At 43.1% G+C, this 24298-nt stretch overlaps 1 protein-coding gene across 1 annotated transcript; it reads left to right on the top strand.

Annotated features, from left to right (window-relative positions):
- Window positions 1-3758: 3758 nt before the first annotated feature.
- LOC131191891 (uncharacterized protein K02A2.6-like) lies at window positions 3759-4337 on the top strand (the record flags this gene model as incomplete). The annotated part of the gene is made up of 1 exon (XM_058170497.1): window positions 3759-4337. A coding segment is annotated over one exon (579 nt), but the record flags the coding sequence as incomplete, so codon positions are not given.
- Between the last annotated feature and the right edge of the window lie 19961 nt (window positions 4338-24298).

Genomic DNA, 24298 nt, shown 5'->3' with positions numbered 1-24298 from the left:
ATGAGCTGGCTCCTTAATTCATTTAGACATGAATTGTTAGACAGACAAAGGCTATTGTGTGTAGATTGAGGCTGTAACCAGTGCAGAGAAAGACTGCTCTGTCCTCAGGAGAAATGTAGGCCAGGCAGCTTAACTAAAACCATCCTAGGTTTTCTTACAACTCAGAATAAGTGTATTGTTTCATAGCAAGGACAAGTGAAAAGATTAACTCACTTTGCGGTAGAAATGCAAATGAAGATCCTCTTGGTGCCAAAGAGGTGTTGGTTAGTAGGGATAAAGAGGAAGGCTGAGACAGTGAGAAATGGCAGGGAAATGCTGAAGGTTTTGCAAAGCAAAAGGAAATGATTTCAAATGGCTCCAACTGGCTATTGATGCTGAGCAATCACAACTTCTGATGGAGGATTCCTTTTCATTGGATCCGGATTTGATCAGGGTGCACGCAGGCTTGGCTAAGCACTTGAGAAATTTACGATTTAAACAGCTATAATGTGTATGGCTTAACTAAATAGGGATGGGAGGTAGGTTAAAAAGTCCAGAATGGCATATGCAGGCAAGGACAATGCACCAGGCACAGAACAAATGTTCAGGCATGTATAGATGTGTGCTTCACAGTGCACATTTGAGTTATGAGCTGATCTAACTCCCACTGTTATGTATCTTTAAATATTTTGGGCGGGAAACAAGCACGTTGCTGATTGGTTGAAGCCGCCGGTTGAAACGGTATATAAGGAGAGGTTTTTCCCCAGTCTTGTTGCTGGGTTCACCCTATATTAAAGAGCTGTTGTCACTACCCTGGTCTCCAGCCTCGTTACTTCCCGAACTTAACACTGGCGACGAGGATGGGATCTCGAGGCTAAGGAGCACCAGAACCGAACTGAAGCACGGAAGAACCGAACCCAGCAAACCCAGGGCAGAAACGCGGAGATGGCCAGTTACACTCCGCCCGCGCCGTTTGACCCAGCCAGAGAGAAATGGGGAACGTACATGACCCGTTTCGAAAGCTTCCTAGAAGCAAACGAACTGCAAGGAGTTCCAGACAACCGCAAAAGGGCATATTTCTTGAGCCACTGCAGTCCCGAGGTCATCGACATCGCGGAAGCCCTGGCAGAGCCAACGCCGGTACAATCGGTATCGTGGCAAACTCTGCAAAGCCTGCTTAAAAACCATTTCGCGCCAACGCCGTCCAAATACGTGCGGCGTTTTGAATTTGGAGAGCGCAGACAGCTAGAGGGCGAGTCCATCAGCGACTACATGGCCGCCCTGCGGAAAGCCTCCAAAGACTGTGGGTACCGAGACCTGGACGAGGCGCTGCTAGAGCAACTCATCCGTGGGGTCAGAGACATTCGTTTGCGGAGGCGGCTGCTATCAAAAAGCAACCTAACGCTGGCAAACGCTCTGGACGAAGCCAGAGCTCATGAGATGTCCACCCAAGCGGCGGAAACCCTGCAAAAGCTGCTCACGCCGAAGGCGAGCACAAAACCAACCCCAGTGCACCACGAAGAGGTCCAGACCGAATCGGACGGTGAGGATGAGGAAGGGGTTTGTCGGACCGAGAAACGCGGCAAAGAAGACCGGGACGAATGCGGAAGTTGCGGAGGTCAACACCAGCGTCAACAATGCAAGTTCAAGGACGCTACATGTCGGCGGTGCGAAAAGAAGGGGCACCTGGCTCAAGTCTGTCGAGCTCCCCAACCTTCCCGCCGAAAATTCAAATCAACCAATCAGAGCGCGGGATCGGCAAGGCGACCCGTGATTGGCTCAAACAAAAAAGGCGCGAACTCGAATCAAACAACCGTGATAATAGGCCGCGCCACAACCCGGGTGGAGAAGAAAATCTTCACCAAACCCAAAATAGAAGGAGTGCCGTGCCGACTAGAAGTGGACACCGGGTCAGCGATCACCATCATGTCCTGGGACACTCTTGCGAAAGCTTTGCCATCAGTCGCAAAACGCCACCTGCAAACACAACGGCTACGTGTCCACGACTACCAAGGGAATCGCATCCCTGTTCGAGGGACCACCTCTGTCCGAGTCGAGTACGGACCACACAAGAAGACCCTACCCATCACGATCGTCGGAGGGACCCTGCCAAGTTTGTTGGGTCTAGACTGGTTCCACGCATTGGGCATGGGAGTGACCGGCATCTACAGAAGTGACGTTAACCTTAAAGATGCACTCATGAGGGAATTCGAAGATGTGTTCAAGGACTGCCTGGGCAAGTACAAGGGGACCCCTATTTCCTTTAATCTAGACCCCCAGGTAGCCCCTATCCGGATAAAAGCAAGGAGGGTACCTTTTGCCCTTAAGCCCAAGATTGATAGGGAGATAGACAAGTTAATAAGGCAGGGGATACTGGTACCAGTCGACCATGCCAAATGGGAGACGCCAATCGTCACCCCTGTGAAACAAGATGGGTCAGTAAGAATCTGCGCTGATTACAAGGCAACGTTAAACAAAGCCTTACAAAAGAGCGCTTACCCAGTTCCCGTGGTGCAACACTTGCTGCATTCGTTGGGACAAGGGCAAGTTTTTGCTAAATTAGATTTGGCACAAGCCTATCAACAGCTACCCGTAGACGCAGCCACAGCCGAAGCCCAAACGATCGTGACGCATAGAGGGGCTTTCAAGTGCACCCGGTTGCAGTTTGGGGTGAGTGTGGCACCAGGTCTATTTCAAAACTTAATGGAGCGACTTCTGCAAGGGCTCCCCGGGGTAGTTCCCTATTTTGATGATGTGTTGGTGTCGGCAGAAAATCTAGAGGAACTGGGGGAGCGTCTGAGAAAAGTTTTGGGCATTTTCCGGTCAGCCGGTCTAAAGCTTAAAGTAAACAAATGCCAAATAGGGGTAGAATCCGTAGAATTCTTGGGCTACAGAATAGACAAAGAGGGAATTCACCCCACCGAGAGCAAGGTCAAGGCAATAAGAAAGGCTCCAGCGCCCAAAAACAAAACAGAGCTACAGGCTTTCCTGGGTCTAGTGAACTTTTACGCGGTCTTTTTAAAAAACAAGGCAACCGTTGCCGAGCCGCTACATAAGTTGCTGGGAAAGAAGGCTGCTTGGTCTTGGGGGAAGCCTGAAGCCAGGGCTTTCGAAGCAGTAAAAAACTACTCTCGAGCGATAGCTTGCTAATTCAGTACCACAGCAAAATGCCATTGGTTCTAGTATGTGACGCTTCCCCTTACGGAGTGGGGGCTGTGCTCAGCCACAGGCTCCCAAATGGCACAGAAGCCCCAATAGCATTCTATTCCAGAACAATGTCCTCAACAGAGAGGAACTATAGTCAGTTGGATAAGGAAGCCCTAGCTATAGTGTCAGGGGTAAAGAAGTTTCACGAATACGTGTTTGGCAGAGACTTTGAAATTGTGACAGACCATAGACCACTGTTAGGATTATTGGCTGGCGACCGCCCAACGCCGGTGGCACTTTCACCCCGATTGACCAGATGGACTATCTTTTTGGCTGCTTACTCCTACAAGCTGCAGCATCGACCAGGAAAAGACCTGGGGCATGCGGACGCATTAAGCAGATGGCCACTACCAGGGGCAATCGAGGACCCCACTCCGGGGGCACCTGTACTATTGATTGACTCTCTGGACTCTGGCCCAGTCACATCTAAGGAGGTGGCTAGGGCGTCTTACCGGGACGTTACCTTAAGAACTGTACTTGGTTGGGTGCAAAGAGGGTGGCCCGCTGCGCCGGGCGAGCGTTTTAAGGAATTTGTGAAAAAGCGGGACGAACTCTCGGCTCAAGGGGGGTGTTTGCTATGGGGCGATCGAGTGGTGATCCCGGAGAAATTGAGGGAAAAGGTATTGGATCTTCTCCACGAGGGTCACCCAGGGATCGTAAGGATGAAGGGGCTAGCGAGAAGCTATGTTTGGTGGCCATTAATGGACTCAGAAATTGCTGAGAGGGTAGGGAAATGCCAGGCCTGCCAGGAATCCAGGCCACTACCCCCAACGGCCCCGGTTAGGGAATGGGAAAAACCCCAAGGGCCCTGGTCAAGAATCCACATCGATTTTGCCGGCCCCTTCCACGGCCAAACTTTCCTAGTGGTAGTCGACGCGTTCTCTAAATGGTTGGAAATCATTCTCATGAGATCCATGACAGCCGAGGCGGTAATCGCAGCCCTGCGGCACCTGTTTGCAACCCACGGGTTGCCCGACACGCTAGTATCCGACAACAGCCCGCAATTCACGGCAACCCAGTTTGAGGAATACTTGGCAGATGAGGGCATCCGACATGCCCTCTCTGCGCCGTTCCACCCTGCGTCGAATGGCCTTGCAGAGCGTTCCGTCCGGAGCGCTAAAGAGGCATTGTCAAGACTCAAGCCAGGCGACTGGCAAACAAAGATAGATTTCTTTCTGGCCGTCCAGCATAGAACCCCCAGCACTGCAACAGGCAGAAGCCCCGCCGAATTATTGATGGGACGGAAGCTCCGGTGCCCACTCGACCGCTTAAATCCCCACTACACACCAGAGGGTTACAAGAGGGAACTGGAAAAAACTAGAGGAATGGACATAGGCGACCGAGTGTGGGCCCGCAACTATGGGGACGGCCCAAGTTGGCTAGCAGGGCAAATTGTAAAAGCAACCGGTCCAAAGTCATACTTGGTTGAGTTAAAAGACAACCGAGTATGGAGGCGCCACATAGATCAAATCAGAAAAAGAATAGCCGAGCAATCCGAGCTCAATGAAACAGACCCTGACCACACATTATTTGAACCCACAGCTGATTTAAACCCGGGAGAGGCGCAAGACTTAGCTGAGTCCCCGGAGGTCCAGCGACGCCATCAGGTTCCCGTAGAAAACAGCAGGGACGACTCTGCAAGTAATCCAGGGCCGGAGGGCCTAGAGAAAGAGCTGGGAGGAGCAGACAGCCCCTCCGACCAGCTCAACCCACTCCCAAAGACTGAACTGCGCAGGTCCGAAAGAGTCAGGAGACGCCCAAGTTATTTACGTGACTACGTCGAAAAATAACATGTAAATAATATGTAGATGTTGGTAAAGTGTTTTCTGGGAGGGGAGGAGTGTTATGTATCTTTAAATATTTTGGGCGGGAAACAAGCACGTTGCTGATTGGTTGAAGCCGCCGGTTGAAACTGTATATAAGGAGAGGTTTTTCCCCAGTCTTGTTGCTGGGTTCACCCTATATTAAAGAGCTGTTGTCACTACCCTGGTCTCCAGCCTCGTTACTTCCCGAACTTAACACCCACACAGACCTTTATTTGGGTTAATGGGACAATATGAATTGAGATACATACTGCTGCCCAATCAGCCACTCACTTGTCATGTGATTAATTTGTTATGTTCTGTGGAGTCATAGCTGCTGTGTATGACTAATCCAATGCATCTATCTGAAGCAAAACCACCTGCACACAGTCTTCTGAGATTCATTCAGCTGCTTTTTGCTCATTTCTACAACAGGTTAATAGTATCTGTGGACTAGACAATGCCTGCACTTTGCCTGGTTTCTCTAAGTGAAGGCTACCAGACCTGGACTTCAAAAACCCAAAGGGCAAGAGGTGGCAGCAAATTATTTTGCACCAAGTTTGCATAATATTGCAGGAAAGAATATTATGGGTTTCTTTGTTGTCATCTAGGGGGCTAGTTAGTTCTGTGGGCCAGATATGGCACATAGATTTGCTTGATGTTTGTTTACATTTACATTTATTTTTATTCTTGAGGAGCATTAATCCAACTGACTCCATCACTCTGGAGAGCTGGTTTCTCTCCCCCCCCCCCAATTTTGTCCCCATCCTACTGCAATTATCCTGGGTAGATAATCAAGGGAGTTGTTCAGTTTATTCCCTAATGGGGTGTGTGTGTGTGTGTGTGTGTGTGTGTAGAGAGAAAGGCTAAGATAGTGAGAGGAGTTTCTTGTACCATCAATAATCATTATTTCTTTTAGCAACTTCTCTGTCACTGATGTTAGAATTATTAGTTATTACCTCTTCAAATGCATCATCAGAGAGCTTGTAGGGAAGCACCATTGATCTTTTTCTTTCTTTTGAAAAGTTTCCTCCATCTGGTAACTGGGAATGAGTACCTCTGAAAAGTTAATACATATTGTATTGCAAGTAGCCTAGGAATGTGAGTTGGAGTTTCATTCTCCATTGATTCTGCTGCAGGTGTGTGTGTGTGTGTGTGTGTGTGTGTGTGTGTGTGAGACTAAATAAGGTGACACTGGTACCTTGGTTCCTTATTGGTGTTCATAATATAATTTCATTTCCCCAGTTTTTATGCTGCAGCTTTTGAAGAGATCTATCTTCTCTTACTGCAAGTCAGACACTCAGATCCTACATTTAGGAGGCTGCCTCTCTCTCCCTTTCTCTTGCATTACCCAAATTCTGACCTGCTGAGAGATGGCTTTGCCATAAGTTTTAGTTTTCTAAACTATATCATGGCCTCAGTGGTGGGATTCAAATAATTTAACAACTGGTTCTCTGCCCTAATGACCAGTTGGGTGGGCATGGCCATGGTAGGTGTGGCCAGGGGGTGGGACAGGCAGCACTCGACCTCCTGCACCCCCCTGGGCGCAAAAATGGGCCATGGGGTGGGATGCACCACTTCCTATGCCCTGTTTTGGGATGAGTAGGCCTCCCTATGCCCTGTTTTGGGACTAGTAGGTCTTCCTGCATTTACCTGGGAGCCAAAATGGGGCGTGTGGGGACTCCTGGAAGGGGTGGGGCGGGAAAGACTGAGTCAGCAAACAGTTTAACTACCAGTTCACCCCAACCGGCTTGAACTGGCTGAATCCCACCACTACATGGCCTCCAAATATAAGTGCCCCAATCTTTTAAGGGAGAGGAGACCCTGTTTGACTTGGGCAATGACATTCTTGCCTTTGCTTGCATTGGTACCTATCTGTTAGGTACCTATCTGAACAAGTGCCCACAGAAGTGTTGTTGATCAAAACTAGAAGGATGATCCTGATTTTGTGAAGCATGCAGTCAAGCATAGGTTTGTGCATTCAGAGTTCACTGCTACAAAGTAAAAGCCTCCCCAAAGGAAAGCTGATGGCATTGTTTGACACATAATAAAGAATAGAAGACCCAGCAGAAAAGCTCTTGGACTATTGAGTAACTTGGTCTTAATGCTTCAATAACAGATATGTTATTATCTTTTAATATGACATAGCAGTAGATACAGGAAAAAGATAAGAATTGAAATTAGTCAAGGAAATTGGCCAAAGGTACTTCCAAATAAAACAGTGAAATTGAAAACCAGGCTATATTAAATTAATGTAGGGAAGTGGAAAGAAAGGTGGATTAAAGAAGGGAAGCTGGAGATAAAAATAATTTTGAGCCACAAATGAAAGGGGGAAAAAATCTGCATTTAACAAGAAGTAGCTGTTCAAAGGAGGAAATTAAATAATACTGCTAGGTCTTCAAAAGGGGAAGTCTTAAGCAAATAAAGAAGGATTGACTAGGATAAGGAATAATCAATTCTAGAGGGAAAAAAGCTTAATGCAACAAGCCAGAAGAGTTAATAGACAGCCTTGGGCAGATGGATCTGTTCTCGAAGAGAATGTGCTGAGAATGTGGTGGAAATAATAAGAAATGATTACCCTTCCCCCCCTTTAATTAAGGGGTGAACTGGCCTTTCTCAGAAAACATTGATTTAAAGGGAAACTTGCCAGATGTTGTCTAAATTCCAGTGCGATCCTCTTCATTTCTTCTACTGCCCTTCCTTCCCATAGTCCAAGAAACCAGCATTTGAAAGAACGGAACAGGATGTCCCGGCTGAAGCTAATTTGGACTGATGCATCAAAAGTTCTTTTCCAATTCTCCCATTTTTCCTTGGCTGTTATAGTTTTGCAATGATTCTAGGAAAATACATTTTTCCCCTTTTTCAATTTTAGAAGGTATTATAATTGTTGCAATTTTCTCATGTAAATATATTTTAGTCATTGCAGTTTATTCTTAAACTATACATTGGGATCATTCAATATTATTAACTGAGCCAGGCGTGGGCATTGGACACATGAAAACAATCCAAGGATTGTTTGATGTCCAATAATCCTCCTCCATTCAGCCATGCAACACAGTCATGAAAGCTGGGATTTAGAGGATTCATTCACCTATACAGTCCCTATCTAGTAGATGAAATCCCAGCGAGACTATTGATGTTAAAATGTTGACTTTTATTTGATTTTTTTCTTCAGCGGTGTGTGTTTGTGTGTGTATGAAAGAGAGAGAAAAATAGAGAGGGGGGAGAGAAATTCTGCAAAAGAGATTGAGATCCCAGTAAAGACCACAGCTCCCAATGTTATTGGTGCTACTTAGCACTGTATTGATCACTTGCCACAATTTCAATGGGGGTTAGGAGTAATAGTAGACTGGGTCAGTTGAATCATGTACTTCAGCCTTACAGGAATAGTAAAGAGGGAAAAGCCCCTGAGAATATTTAACAGCTGCTAAAGATTTGCACTGCCAAGATTTGATGTCAAATTGTCAAACGTTAGCAGTATTATTTCCCACTTAATTCCAATGGGAAAATAAAGAACTACAATGAGCTAAGCATTCTGATAGACTCAATGCATTCAAAAGTGAATTGCACAAAATCAAAAAATCACACACACACATATATTATAATATAATATCTCCAAAATAATATGAATGTACTGTATGTATGTGTGTGTATACACATTTACGTGAAGCCGTTGGGTGAGATCATCTGTCACCATGGACTGAGATATCATCAATATGGGCCTCTGTGGCTCAGACTGCTAATGCAGTCTGTTATTAACAGCAGCTGCCTGCAATTACTGCAGGTTCTAGCCCCACCAGGCCCAAGGTTGACTCAGCCTTCCATCCTTTATAAGGTAGGTAAAATGAGGACCCAGATTGTTGGGGACAATAAGTTGACTTTGTATATAAATATACAAATAGAATGGAGACTATTGCTAACATAGTGTAAGCCGCCCTGAGACTTCGGAGAAGGGAGGGATATAAATGAAAAAAAAAATGCTGATGATACTCAGCTGTATGTTTTGACCCATAGTGAATTAAATGATACCATGATGTCCCTCTCGCATTGCCTAGGGACTGTTAGGGGATGGATGGGGAGCAATGGGTTGAAACTGAACCCTGGCAAGACTGAGTGGCTCTAGGTTTGGGGTTCTTTGGTCTATGGAGAATTGCTATTTTTGGTCTTGGATGGAATGGCATTGCCCCAAACAGACCCTTTCTGGAGATCTGGAGGTTCTCCTGGACTCATGATTTCTGCTTGAAGAACAGGTGGCAGTTGTGACCAGGAGGCCCTTTGTGCAAGACTTCCTATCTTGATTATTACAATGTGCTTTACATGGGACTGCCCCTGAAGAGCATCCAGAAGCTCCAGTTGGTGCAAAACACAGCAGCCTACATGGTTTTGTGCAAACCTCAGTGTGCATATATATCACCTCTTCTGTGGGAACTTCATTGGTTGCCGATTTGCTTCCGGGTGAAATTCAAGATGCTGTTTTTCACCTTTAAAGCCCTTCATGGCTTGGGACCAGGTTATCTGAGGGACTGACTGTTGTGTATCACATCTACCTGACCCACTAGGGCGGGGAGGCAATGAATGTTGTGGGTCCCATCCCCTAGGGAGATACAGCTGGCGGGACCCAGAAGAAGGGCCTTCTCCATGGTGGCTCTCTCTCTCTCTAGAGCATCATTCCCACAGACATTAGACTGGCTGCCATTCTAACACTCTTTCAGAAGGTGCTGAAGATGTGGTGCTGTCGGTGGACCTGAGGAGCCCATAGCAGGATGGAGCCCATTGAATGGTTTGTATGAATGTGTGTTGTTGCTTGGGTGGGGGAGTGGGGAGTTATTATTTTACTAATTTATTATTTTTTATTATTTTTATTTCTTTTGCATGGTTTTTATATCCATGTAAGTCGCCTTGAGTGACCATGTGTGAGCAGGAATCAATATGTGTGAGTGTGTGTGTATACATATATCAGGCTGCCATTTATCTCAGAAGCTAAGAGAGAGAGAGGGAGGGAGAGATATTTCTGGTTTAGGAAGTTTAGTTCATTTTGTTTACTAAGTTTATATCCCACCTTTGATTCCTTTCTGCAAGGGGAGGAGAATGAGAGATAATGACTTGCCAACAACACACAACTTGGGGAGCTACTCAAAGGGAAGCCTCTTATTTCTTTTTGGCTCACCCAAAAATTTGTGCACCAATAAGGTAAGTCTGCTTATTTTGGCTTTCTCGCATTTCCCTGCTCTCTTCCAGCAAATGGGCTAGTTATTGATCAATGTCTGACAGGTACTTCTGCAAATTTATGAACTGATGCTGTAATCAAAAGGATATTGTGCCGTTCACTTGCGTTTGCTTATTTTGGCAGTCTCTCTCAAAAAGGCAAGCAAAATCTTTTTGGACATTACATTTTATCATTTGTGGTGGGCAAAAAAGGAACAAGAGCTGATTTTTGGGGGCTGTATTTTATTGAGCAAGGTGGAAAACATTTTTCAACCTTTTGTCATACCGTGCTTCAGGACTTGCTTTAACAGGAGCTTCTATTGCAGCTTAAATTGTTTATTTGTATAGTCTATATTTTTTCCCTTTTATTTATTTATTTATTTTATTTGTCAACAAATACAAGAAAACAAGTAACAGAGTAGACACAAACATGGACACATGAAAAAAATTTGGCACAAAAAAAAAGGATATAAATTGGCAAAACATAGCCATAAACACATAAAATGATTACATATAAATGGGGACAGTAGGACATGGACGGTAGGCATGCTGGTGTGCTTATGCATGCCCCCTTAGGGACCTCTTAAGAAACATGAAAGGTCCACGGTAAACAGTTTAGGGGATTAGAGAGACTAACAACAGGATCAGATAGATTGTTCCAGACATTTACTACTCTATTGCAAAAGTCATATTTCCTACAATTAAGATTAGACTGAATTACATTGAGTTTAAATCTATTGATCGCCCTTGTATGGTTGAAATTAAAGTATTCATTTGCAGGTAGAACATTTTGGTAAATAATCTTATGAACTAAGCATAGGTCAAAACATAGACAACGTAGTTCGAGGCTTTCTAGACCTAAGATTTCAAGCCTGGTTGTATAGGGAATTTTATTTCGAGCAGAAGATTTGAGAACTCTCCTAGTAAAATATCTCTGGACCCTCTCTAATGTAATGATGTCTGAAATACAGTGAGGGTTCCAGGCAGGTGAACAGTAATCAAGCAAAGCAAAGCAAAGCAAAGCAAAGCAAAGCAAAGCAAAGCAAAGCAAAGCAAAGCAAAGCAAAGCAAAGCAAAGCAAAGCAAAGCAAAGCAAAGCAAAGCAAAGCAAAGCAAAGCAAAGCATAGTATAGTATAGTAATCAAGTATATGATATATGCTTTATATCATCTTTATATCATTATTTTCACAAACATATTTTTATACTTTTAAACTGAACAACTAAAACTTACTAGTTGACAGAAAAGACTTTTGTACCACCCCTTGCTATATTCTCTCTAGAAAGGTTGTTTGTTTGCTTGTAGACATTTCATTACCAGACTAGGTAACATTGTCAATGTGAGTGAGTATGGGGTTTTCTCCCTGTTTATATAAATTAATTAGTCTTGCCCAGTGGTGGGATTCAAGTAATTTAACAACCGGTTCTCTGCCCTAATGATTTCTTCTAACAACCAGTTTGCCAAACTGCTCCGAAAGTTAACAACCGGTTCTCCCGAAGTGGTGCGAACTGGCTGAATCCCACCACTGGTCTTGCCAGTATTGTTTGGGGTTTGGTCTCTTTGTTCATAGTTTATTGTTTTTTGCTTGATTGTTTGTCTGGTTTTAATCCATGTTTCTTTGGGTATTAGTTTTTGGAGACAATATGTTCTGTTTTTTCTTACAATAAAAAATTAACCTGAAGCTTACTGGAATCTTTCATTGCCACATAATTAGCTGCAACTTTCGTAAAGAATTTAATGTTATGTAAAATCTGGGTTGGGATTGTTTCAGTAAACTTAAATTGCTAAGAAATATGAATAAATAAATATATATTCCAATTCCAATTTTGCTAAAGTGCTACTTTTTTTAATCCCGTCACTTTAATACCTTGGAAAAAAATTTCAACACAAATGGTTTATTTTCCATATTTATATATGTGTATTTTGTAATGTTTCCATTTAACATGCATTTTTTTTCTTGCAAATCCTTTTCCCACAATCTATAGTTTTTTTCACTGTTTTCACCAATACACATACTTTAGGAACTGAAAATTCTTGCAAATGTGGACTTGATATGCATGCATTCATGTACTGACAGGTTTGGGAAGTTCAAATTGGATAAATTCATATAAAAATTCTGGTAGAATGCTTCTTAACTTCTAAGCATTGTACCGTGCTTCTGAATTTTCCAAAATAAGTTTTTTGTTGGAACCCTGGGATTTGAAATTGTAATTAGGCTGATAGCGCAAAGCAGTTGTTAAGTTCACTTCAATAATGCATATACAATGGATGAATACATAGAATAAGAAGCTAAATATTTTGTGTCTGTTTATTCATTTGCACATTCAGATTTTAGAGAAGGATCCATCACATTCCTTAGTTAGGGCATTGTGAAATACCGCAGGCTAAAGTCTTCCTAGAATCAAGTCTGACAGTCACTAAGGAAATAGCCTATCCAAAAATCTTAATATTGGGTTGATGCCAAGGACAGAATTGTTTTAAACAAGAGAGAAAACCACTGACTGATAGTATAACAGACCATATCATGGAAAATAATATTCATACAGATCTTGGAAACAGTAACACCAGTAAAGTTTTATTCCTATCATAATGAGCCTGTGTATATTTTTAAAAAAATCATTATTTGGATTCTATTATCACTTTTATAGTGCTGATGTACTTTCTCAAGACGACAATAATACCATCAATACAATAATAATATACAAAATAGTTTTTAGAACCCATGAGCAATATAAACATTTTAATATGCTAGTAAATTATTGAAATAGAGGTATTAGAACTACAGTTAAACAACAACACACTTGCTATTAACTAATACATAGTTGATAAAATAGTTGATATTGGTAAGTGTTCCTTAAAGTAACTGAAAACAAATCATGACATCACCAACCTAGTTGACTTTGTCAGCCTAGTTTTCATCATACCTCATCAACTTATGTAAAGAGCATAATCAACCCAATAGAACAAAAGTGGGGAATTATGGCCCCTTTAGGACCTGTGGACTTCAACTCCCAGAATTCCTGAGCCAGCCACCCTGACTTTGGAATTTGGGGAATTGAAGTCCACAGGTCACAAAAGGGCCATAGTTCCCCACCCTTGCTATAGAATAATGTAACCTTTGGTAATGATGATTTTACTTTTTTTTTCTAAGTCAGCAGATGGCAATATTGGCTGTCTGGGTACAGAAACTAAACAGATTGGCTGGTCTTCAAAGAGAATTTATTAGGAAATTCCAAACCTGAAATCTAGATTGGGAAGTTGAAAAAAAAATCACAGAAGTCAGCAATGACAATCTTCTTCTGTGTTGTTGCTCAAGGCTTCATGGTGACTAGATTTCTCCCTGTTCCATATTTCCAAGCAGACTCAAGAAGATTGGATAAATATAGTAGATTTATTCCAGAACATTAAGGAGCCATATATATATGGACAAGATTACCTGAGGGACTGTCCCTTGTTGGTCACATCTACCTGACCCACTAGAGCAGGGAGGCAATGAATGTTGTAGGTCCCATCCCCTAGGGAGATACATCTGTCGGGACCCAGAAGAAGGGCCTTCTCCATGGTGGCTTCTTCTCTCTGGAACATGGTGGCTTCCTATCTCTGCAACATCATTCTGACAGACATCAGACTGGCTGCCATTCTAACCAGAAGGTGCTGAAGATGCTGAAGATGTGGTACTGTCTTCCATTTCCATTGTTTCATAACTGAAGCTGGCAAAATCACTTCCTCTCCCTCTCTCTCCCTTTAACATTTCAAACCCTCTTTCATCCATGGATCTCAGCAGGAATTTCCATTTCTTCAGCTGGAGGCAGAAATTCTTCTATTTTTGTCTCTTTTCCACACTATCAACATTTCTTGTCTGGGTTCTCATTTTTGAGGAAGCGGGAGGAGGATTTCCAGTTTTTTTTCTGGCAGGAGTTAGTCTTTTTCTTCTGCTTCTTTTTCTTCTGGTGCACACACTACAATATAATTTTTCCTCTTGCAAACTAGTCCCTTCTTCCTTCAGAATCAGTACTTCTTATAAATACTAATATTAGATTATGGAGACAGTCAGAGGCTTAGTCCATGCAGGCATCTCAATGGAACTGTTACAGAAAGTATATACTGTATGTGCAGATCCTCTGCTTCTTCCTGGGAGGTTCATCAGTATAGCAGCTCCAGTGAGTCAAATATTACAGATTGCCCTTCCTATACAGGAAAGGCAAGTTCCATCTAATATTTTTCCTATTGCCCACCAAAACAGAGGTGTGTACGAGCGATTGGGTGGGCCGTTCAAGAACCAATATGAATTGGTGGAAGTAATAGGGAGGAGCTGTAGATGAAAGGTTAACATATTGAACTGTGCAAGTATAGGAAATGGTCCAATAAATATTGCATCTTATTTTTATATGGCTATATGGAAAAAGGGAATGTGGTGGAAATTTACCACTGGAGACTTCCTAGTCCCTAGGTCAATCTGTTAGTTACCAAGCCACAGGAACTTTCACAGTACTAAATATTGCTATAAGAGCAAGTTGAATAATTTCTCTCTTCTTATTCAGTTTTTATCTAACTGGTGCTACATTATAAGGAACTCCTGAAATATCTTCTAAAGTGGCAGGTCCTTTACATATGTCATCACTGCATGTTGATTACCTCTCACTTTGAAAGATTTCTGTGCTTGGTTCTGGCCTGAAAGCTCTGTGCAAATAGCTTGGGTATGCGTCTAGCCTGCTCATTTGAGATATAAAAATAAAGACAGAACCTGGGCTTGCAGGAAAAGTCCATTTTGTATCTATGCTAATATATGTTTCTTGACCCTCTTATTATTCATATTTATTAGGTTAGAGGAAACCAAACCAACCCAATACTGCTGAGGCAGAGGTAGTATCCTTAATCAAAAAATCTGAAGTACGTGCTTTCAAATTTGCAGCTCTTGCTCCAAAGGACTGCTCTTCCCCACAGGGTGCAAAAAAAAAAAAAAGAGCTTGGGGAAATTTATCAGAGGATGGAATTGTGCTAATCACAAAGATTTACCCCTTCTGAAATTTGAATCTGGAGTTGTGAAAGACTGAATCAAATCCCAAAGTTTTCGGTGCTACTTATGCTGTTGGAGCTTTCCAGGGTCCTGAACCTGGCCTCAGATAGTGCATTGCAGCTTCTGAGCAACATTATGACAGAACTCAAATTCTGCAATGTGAAATTGATAATCATCATTTTCATTACTCAGTGTAGTGATGTTGTACTGTTGTAGCAGAAGATTGCTGCCCATGCTTATCTCCATTGTTTCTCCAAATTTCCCCAAAGAGTAATGGACATTGGAAATTATCCTTAGCATAACTCATGATTATCAGATGAGAAATTGAAATGGTAGATGTGGGATTGTGCCAGTAGCTACTGACATATTAATCAGCAATCTTTTTATCTCTGTGTTGCCCTGCGTGGTAAGCCACTGGAGTGCAGATTATTAGCAACTACTTAAATTAGAGCTCATTAGTGCATGGCCTTCCACCTGTTGAACTGTGAATAGGTATTAAGAACACAATTACATACAAGTTTCTACATTTTCAATAGGAAACTCTTGCTACTTCATTGCAAAGTTTTCAGAAAGATATTCAGAAAGCGTCCTCCCTAATATACATAATAATATACAGATCCTAAACTGAATATAATTCAGTTACTGTAATCTTCTCCTTATTCATTTCAACCACAGCAATTATGCATATGTCACCTGACCCATCGCAATTCTGGAGGTTTAAAACATTTAAACAAAGAAAAAATTAAAAAACACAAAAGAACACAAAGAAGAAAGATCTTTTAAGGCCCTTTGAAATACCAGTAGGTGGAAACTATTCAAATTTCAGGGGGCACTCACTAGCCTAAGGGAATTCAATGAGAACTACGTTGGGGAAATTTTCACCTTAGGCTGTTGTCAAAGAACCTAACCCTAATGTTTGGATCCTATTGGTCATGCTCCCTCATGCTGGTGGGTCTTAAAACTTGGCAATATTGACAGCCAAAGGAATAAAAGTTGCAATTAATCCTCACTAGAGCAATATTATCTTCTTATTTTCTATTCTTCCATCATCTGTTTCAGGCCTTGACATTTAGTAATATTGTCTCTGATCTCCTATCACAGTTCCTATTCCTAATTCATCCTTATTAACTACCCCTATTAGTCCCTAATCTTCATAGGCTCCTTGAATCAGAAAAATATTAAATAAAAAGTTACTAAAATGAGTCATATTTTTATGTAGAATATGGATGGCTTGGTAGATGGATGGATAATAGATACATAGTTAGATTAATTATCTTGAGGGCATATTTCAGCAATAAAATGAAATAAATTGAGAAATGAAGTTATATCAATCTGAACATGTCTCTTATACTTGAGAAAACATTTTTATTTTTATAGGATTTCCTGCCCTAAGGATTTTTTCCCTATAACTTACTGTACAGTAAGACTGAATGGCTTCTTAGACATGAAAGGAAACTGGGAAATCAAAGTTTTATTGCATTCCCGAGCAACAGTAAGTAGTGATAGATACAGCAAGCTAGTGCCTACAGATGTATTGGACTTCAGCAATCAATCTTAAGCTCTATCAGTATGGCCAATAATCAGGAAACATAAGAGCCATTGTCTAATTATGTATGCCACCTAGAGTGTCTCCCTCAGGGAGATGGGTGGTTCAAAAATGTGAAAAATAAATAAAAATAATTACAGTAGATAAAAACTGGAGGATTCTCATAGAAAAAAAATGATGCCATGAGGTTCTCTAGATTACAGCTCATATAATTCTGCACTATAGGCTATGTTTGCAAAGGGCTGGGAGTTAGAATTCAATTCCCAGAGGGACATGTGCTGTCAACTCATTTACTGAGTGCCCATAAATAAACAAACAAGGCTTGGGGAAATTTATGCCCTTTGGTTCGAAAAGCTCCAAATGCATTCTCCCACTTTCTATCCATAAAGTTAATAGTTGTAACTCATTCTTATTGCTCAGTACTACACTGAATTAGAATACATTCTATCTTTCTCTTCAAACGCAAGACTGACCAAATATTTCTCACTGTCCTTCTATACAAAGTAATCATCCTGCAAATATCCCACTTAAAATTATGCATGGTTTGCTATTGGTTGAATAACTGATCCTAATTAGTATTATTATTTCAGTATTTCAGTATTTTATTTTAATAATTAATATTTTCACCCTCAATTAGTCTGTTTCTAATGAGGAAAGTGACTTACCTGTCCAGGCAGAATTGATTGGCATCATCAAATGTCAATATTAACAAAATAAAAAATAAAAAAAAAATCTGCAAGTAGGAATAATGAAGGAATTGAACTGCATGCTTCAAGATTAGTGTCCATGTAGAAAATGCAACATCTCAGCACTTTTAGTGGTGACATGAATAGCTGTAGGCAATATACCTGCAACTGTTGTATTCATGTCCTTCCCTGAGGGTATTTTGGGGAAGAAAGTGATGGTAGGGAAAGGTCAGCTGCTGCTGCTGCTGCTGCTGCTGCTGCTGCAGTAAAAATGGGGAGACAATTGTTTCAGGGAATGCCATGTGATAAAGCAGCCACTCTTTGATTCCATACTTTTGAATAGACTATCAAATTGAAATTTGCTGTTTTGATCTATCCCGTCTCCCTATTTTGGATGGCTTTCTGTTGTACTGACTAAGACAAGCTCCTCAGTTGCTTGGTTGAGATGAAAAATATTATTACTTTTTTGTGCTGGCTCTGGACTGTAGAGGTGGCAAGTCAAAAATATTGACCCTGGGCTGTCTTATGACTTTTATGGCCCTGTTTAACACTCAGTGTCATGAAGCAGTGTGATACAAATCAGTTTTGGATGGTGACTAACAAGCTAAAGTTTAACTGAGATAAAGAACAACAGTTTCTGACTACTAAGATAGTTGATTTAGAATTCTGGATGATGCTACTCCCCATCCCCTCAGAGAATTAGCGTGGTAGGTTGGAGTTTTTGTGGATTTAATCTTAATCAAAGTTTGTGGCCTGAATTAATGTATATAGCTTTTGGTCTAATATGCCCTTGTTCCCCTCCATCTCTTTTCCTCATTCAAGCACCAAGTAGCTCATCATAATGTCATTACTGGTTAAATACCTTAACAGTTATCGTCCCCCTAATCTAAGTAAAGGAATTAGTAGCCATATTGTCTGGGGATATGTGATAGTGGAGGATTGTAGTCATTCATGTGATGGGAAATAGCAAGAAATTGAAAAGTGGTGTAACCCAGTTCAGGTTGTCTAGCACCTAGACATGCTGAACTGAACAACACACGGTAGCAGAATAGATAACCTGTGCCCCATGGAGGTCATTGTTTTAGTGACATTTCTTTATCTAAATAGAGAAAGAGAATGACCATGGGTGGGCAAAAAAGCAGTGACTTGCAACTTCCTTCTGGCTTCCCCAATGAGTTACCTTATGGGAATGGCAAGGAAACTCCTTCCTTCCTTCCTTCCTTCCTTCCTTCCTTCCTTCCTTCCTTCCTTCCTTCCTCATGCATTTGTGCATGCATCCATCCATGCATCCATCCAATTTACTTTGCGTATGGAAATCTTGCAGGGAGAAAGTTGATGGGAAAGCCAGCAGGAATTTGCAAGCCTGAGGACAACAGCAGATAAATAGCTGCTACTGGGTGAGGAAGAGGGTGAGGGGGTATGGGTTAAAAAGAGTGCGTAGGTATGTGCAAATGATGCCATGTTGGTCAGAGACGGTACATGGATGGTGCCTGTGTGGATCAAGAAGAATGCATGAGGGGGGCAGCACAGGCTGAGAAGGGTGCTTGGGAGTGTGGGAAAGGTGCTGCGTTGGTTAGGGATGATGCCTGGAGGTGCTTGAAAGTGCACAAGAGGTGCTGTGCAGGTCAGGAATGATGCAGAGGGTGGTCAGGAAGGATGTGTGGAGTGCCCAAGAAGTACTGCAAGAGTCAGGGAAGGTACATGGGTGGTGGTGGTCCTACTTAGGGAGAGTATGTGGACATGTGCAAAAATGCTGTAGGGGTTGGGTAATGTGTGCGGTGGAGGGTATGACACATATCAGGGAGGATATAGAGGTTAGCATAAGTTGGGTATAGAGTATGCAATGGTACTTTCTTCCTTCTTCATCTCTCCTTCCCTTCCCTTCCCTGACTGCAGTTACTGAGCTATTTAGAATTTTAAGTAACTCCACAATTATTAAACCTAGAATGCAGAACAAATTAGTCTATTTGTCTGTATTTAGATAACATTCATGCTATGTTTTTAGAAAGCCTTAAATTGTATTAGGAACTTATTGAAAATCAACTTATTTCCATTGGGATAAACTTCTCTATATTCTTTTTCTTCTTTTTTTTCTTTTCTTTTCTTTTCTCCTCTTTTCTTTTCCTCTTCTCTTCTCTTCTTTTTTCTTCTCCTTCCTTCCTTCCTCTTTCTCTCTTTCTCTCTTTCTTTCTTTCTTTCTTTCTTTCTTTCTTTCTTTCTTTCTTTCTTTCTTTCTTTCTTTCTTTCTTTCTTTCTTTCTTTCTGCAATCTGCAGGTGATATACTATTACCTGCAATAGTATATCACTTGCAATCTGCAATCTGCAGGTGATATTACTATTTTTTTTTTAAAAAAATGTTTATATGTTAGAATTGCTAAACTGCTCAATCACCAAACTTCTCTGGGCAGTTTACAATAAAACACAGTAAAAGATACAATTTGAATAAAAACATATAAAATAAAATCCAAAATGAAAGTACCACACTAAGTAGTAGGTAGGCAGTTATTCAAAATCTAAAACAATGTGAATTAAAATTAAATTAAAACTCAGTTAAAACTGAGTATGCAGAATAGGAGAATAGAAAGGCCTTCACCTGAATTGATGCCAATACCAAAGATTCAATACCACTTGGGAAAAACTAAATGAAATCTTAGATGCATCTGATCCATTGAAATTAGCAGCGTTATCACATTAAATTTGGCACTAATCTGAGAACTTTCTGCAAAGTGATAGACTCAAGGGAGTTATTATGCAACTGACAAACTTGACCTTCTACTTCTACTTTATAAGTACACAACTTTATTTTACTTTTGGACAACAGATTTAAAAGGCTACAGCACTGAAACCATATTTGAATTTCCTATGCTGGAATAATATACAATTTACAATTTCAAGATATTTTCAGTATTTCTAGATTGTAACAAAATATTCTCTTTTGCGCTCATTGAACAAAAAAGAATAGCTAAAAGTTTTTATCCCTATCCATAGATATAAATATAAATAAGTAAGGAGCATTATGCTGTACATATTTTGTGTGATCATTTTTCTCATCCTTCTGATGGAATGCTTGGTTCCTTAGTCTCATTACAGTCTTTCAAATTTTGTCTCTCAGCATGCATGAGCAATTTCCCTCTGTTGGTTCAGTCTATGTCCAAACTCCCACTGCTTCAATATGACAGAACCCCACCAGGTCTATGACCTAGGCAAAAACATGCCAGGGATTCCTGGCCAGTTCTTTTTTTTTACTTTGGATCCAATGTTTGTACTACCAGTATCATTACTTGGTTCCCCTTCAATACATTTTATATCTCACCAAATATACGTTTGGTGTGTATTTAATGGAGCCTTCCACAGAGCAGGTTATGCACATCAAAGCCAAGGTCATTTTCCTCTGTGACTCAATTTCTTGGAGAATGTCTACACTGTGTGTGTGTGTGTGTGTGTGTGTGTGTGTGTGTGTGTGTGAGAGAGAGAGAGAGAGAGAGAGAGAGAGAGAGAGAGAGAGAAGAGTGGGGAAGGGAAAGAATGTTTACTAGAATTTAAAGAGCTTGGGCAAAGCTCTTTAAATTCTGTACAAAGCTGTCCAGTCAAACATGGATGTAAAGAATCCACCAAGGTCTCTTATGTAACTCAGTTGAAATTTATTTATAGTTCTTATTTCTAAGATGCCCAAGTTGAGAGAAAGCAATTGTTCTTGTCCTCCCTAATGAGATGTGCAAAAAAAAAAAACCCAAACAGAAAACTGATCCTTATAGATAAGAAGAGCCCCATAAAATCTCCAAGATGCCAAAATAGAGAGGAGGTTCATGCCAAACATCAGTCCATGCCTCCATTTAAAAAAATGAAAAAAAAATGAAACAGTTGCATTACAGAGAGAGAAAAGTCTCATAGTCCATCATTAAGAGCACTATTAAGTTTGGAAGATGGCATCCCATAATGATGTAGTTCTTGGGAAAGGGCAACATCATACTGATGTAGAAAACACAGCTATTGTCATTGATCCAGTGATCAGGCAAAATGTCAGCAACTTTTTTGTATAAGCAAGAGGATTCTTGAAGATTGTTTTTTGGCTGTAAGTCCTTTAAGTCCTCAACTTAAAGTAGTTTAATGACAGTTGAAAGTCATGATGGCCTTAAAAAAGTGATTTATGACATGAACTAACACTTAGAACTACTGCACCATCACCATGAGGCTCTGCGCGTGCGCAAGATGGCGCGGCGCTGAAGATTTACCTTCGGCGATCGGGCGGTTCTCCGAGGATGGCGACGCCTGGACCGCCTGCTTAGCTGCCTGCCTTTCCCAGCCCGGTGCATCATCTCTCTGGCAGCCGCGGGAGAGGTCTTCGGATCTTTTTATACCCGCGGTTGCCGAGAATGAGGCTGGGACGGCGGAGCGGTGGACTGCGGCGGCCATGTTTTCCAGGCTTAAGGAGGTGGGGCGATGAGTCAGCTTGTCAGTCTGTCGGCTTTTCGGCCTGGAGTTTCGGCCTGGAGTTTTCGACCTGGAGTTTCAGCCTGGAGTTCCAGTTCTGCCGGATTTTTAGCCGGGCCGTTGGCTTCCTCTCAAGCAGGGAGGTTTGGTCACGATCTGGGACGACCTGGATTTTCCATCCTCCACGATGTTGGAGTTTCTCCGGCTTTTCCGGTTTTCCCGGCCTTTCCCTGTTGCCAGTTTGCGAACTTGGCCCTTCACATCCTCCGGCCTCCTGGGAGGCTCAGCCATTGGACAGGCTTGGCCTCCTGGAAGGAGAAGTTTCGAGAGATCTGGCTTCCGGGATGGTTGGATCTACTAGGGGGGTGTTAGAGATGGAGATGGAGGTAACCCCCTGGACGGTAGTTTTCTGGCCATTTTTGGAAGCAGATGTTGGAGGACTTTGGGGGAGGCGACGGAGGTATCTTTGATCTTTGATTTGTCCCTGCGAAACCATCTCGTGACTGCTGTAATTCCAGCTATGCCTCCCCCCTTGCCATTTGAGATCTTTATGGCTGGGACTGGCCCTATTTGGGCTATTGGGGGGAGGCGTGAGACTTGCTTGGGGACAGAGGAGGACATGTGCCACGACCGATGTACCCCCACCCCCGTTCCAGGATGTTTGGATGAGGCTTGGGCAGACTGCCATCTAGACTGTCCTCTTTGCTTTGTTTTTCCATCTGAAGCCCATCCTCATTTTGGATTACCATCATATCATGACACTTTTGCCACTCGGAGATGGACCCTTTGTATTGCCGATTTTATATTTTATCTGTCTATCTTCAGTTGTTATCGCTACTCAGCTTGTGAACTCTTGCGCCTGCAGGTGCCCCGCCTGCAGGAATGGCCTCCTCGTTATCAAGGGCGGCCTCCGTGACGGGTCTTGGGCCCCACAGAGGGGGCATGCGAAAAAGAAGAGCCTGTGGGGTTTTTTAGAGAGGGAATTTTTAAGGGGTGGGAGGGTAAGGGCGGGTAATGGGGGTAACCCGTCGGGTAGGGGGCCAGTTCCTGCACATGCTCGCGGCGGGTTTTCTCTACCAGGTTCGGAGGTTAGGGGAGGTGTGTTCCTATCTGTGAGGGTGGTTCTATTGACACGGTAAGTGGGAGAGGCAGGCATGGCGGAAGCGAGGGTCATATCAAGTTCCGGAGCGCGTGCACGATGTTTGAAAGGGATCACGCGCTCCGACCCCTTGGACTTTTCCCGTTCCCCGGATGGTCAGGATCCTCAGAGCTCGGGCCTTGGGTTGATGTTGTGCAATGCCCGGTCCGTGGTGAACAAAGCCCCTTGTCTGTGATCTTATACAGGGGGTTCCGGACCTTATGGGCATTACGGAGACCTGGTTGGGCACTGAAGGCGTGCCCTTATTGAGATGTGCCCACGGGTTTCCGTCGTTCCATCAGCCGAGGCCCAGGGTAGGTGGGGGTGGCGGTTGTGATTAGAGAGTCTAGAGCCGAGGAGACCACTGTACCTCAGATTGCCGGGTGCGAATCCCTCTTTGTGAGATGGGGTCGTGGGTGTCAGATGGGTTTGCTGATCACGTACCTGGCTCCTTGCTGCGTGACAGCCGCCTGCCCGAGCTTCTGGAGATGCTGGCTGGGGTGGCAGTTGAGACCCCAGACTTTTAGTCATGGGGACTTTAACTGCCATCTTCCGGCTCGTCATCGGCGGCAGCTCGGGAGTTCATGGCTTCCATGACGGCCTTGGACCTGACTCAAGTAGTTGATGGCCCTACTCACATTGGGGTGGCACTCTGGATTTGATTTTTCTCTCTAGTCAGTGGTTGAGAGATCTGGACTTAAAGGAAATAGTCATTGAACCTTTGTCATGGTCAGATCACTCTTCTTCGCCTGGACTTTCTGACCGCCATTCACCACCGCAGGGAGGCGGAGCCGATACGTTGGTTCCGCCCCAGGCGCCTGATGGACCCGGATGGGTTCGGACGGAGCTTGGGCCATTTCCTGAGGGTCTGGCTCACGGCTCGGCTGAGGAACTTGTTGCGGCCTGGGAACGGGCCGCGGGGCCTTAGACCGTGTCGTGCCTTTGCGACCTCTGACCCGGCGCAGGTCCCAACCGGCTCCTTGGTTCTCCGAGGAGCTGAGAGGATGAAGCGCCGGAGAAGGCGCCTAGAGAGTTCCTGGAGGTCTAGCCGTTCGAAGCTGATCGGACACTAGTGAAGTCCTATACTAGGACTTACCTAGTGGCATTGAGGAAGCGAGGCGTAGCTCGCCTCCTCCCTCATTGCATCGGCAGATAACCGCCCAGACGCCCTGTTTGGGTGACTCGCTCCCTCCTACACCAGGGGAGCGGGACGACCCGTTGCAGGGACGTGCTGAGGAGTTTAACGGTTATCTATCGATAAAATCGTTCAACCGGGATGGTCTGGAC

The sequence above is a fragment of the Ahaetulla prasina genome, chromosome 2, assembly GCF_028640845.1.
Source record: "Ahaetulla prasina isolate Xishuangbanna chromosome 2, ASM2864084v1, whole genome shotgun sequence".
NCBI lineage: Eukaryota > Metazoa > Chordata > Lepidosauria > Squamata > Colubridae > Ahaetulla > Ahaetulla prasina.
The sequence above is the reverse complement of the archived record's forward strand: the minus strand, read 5'-3'. Positions and strand labels throughout refer to the sequence as shown.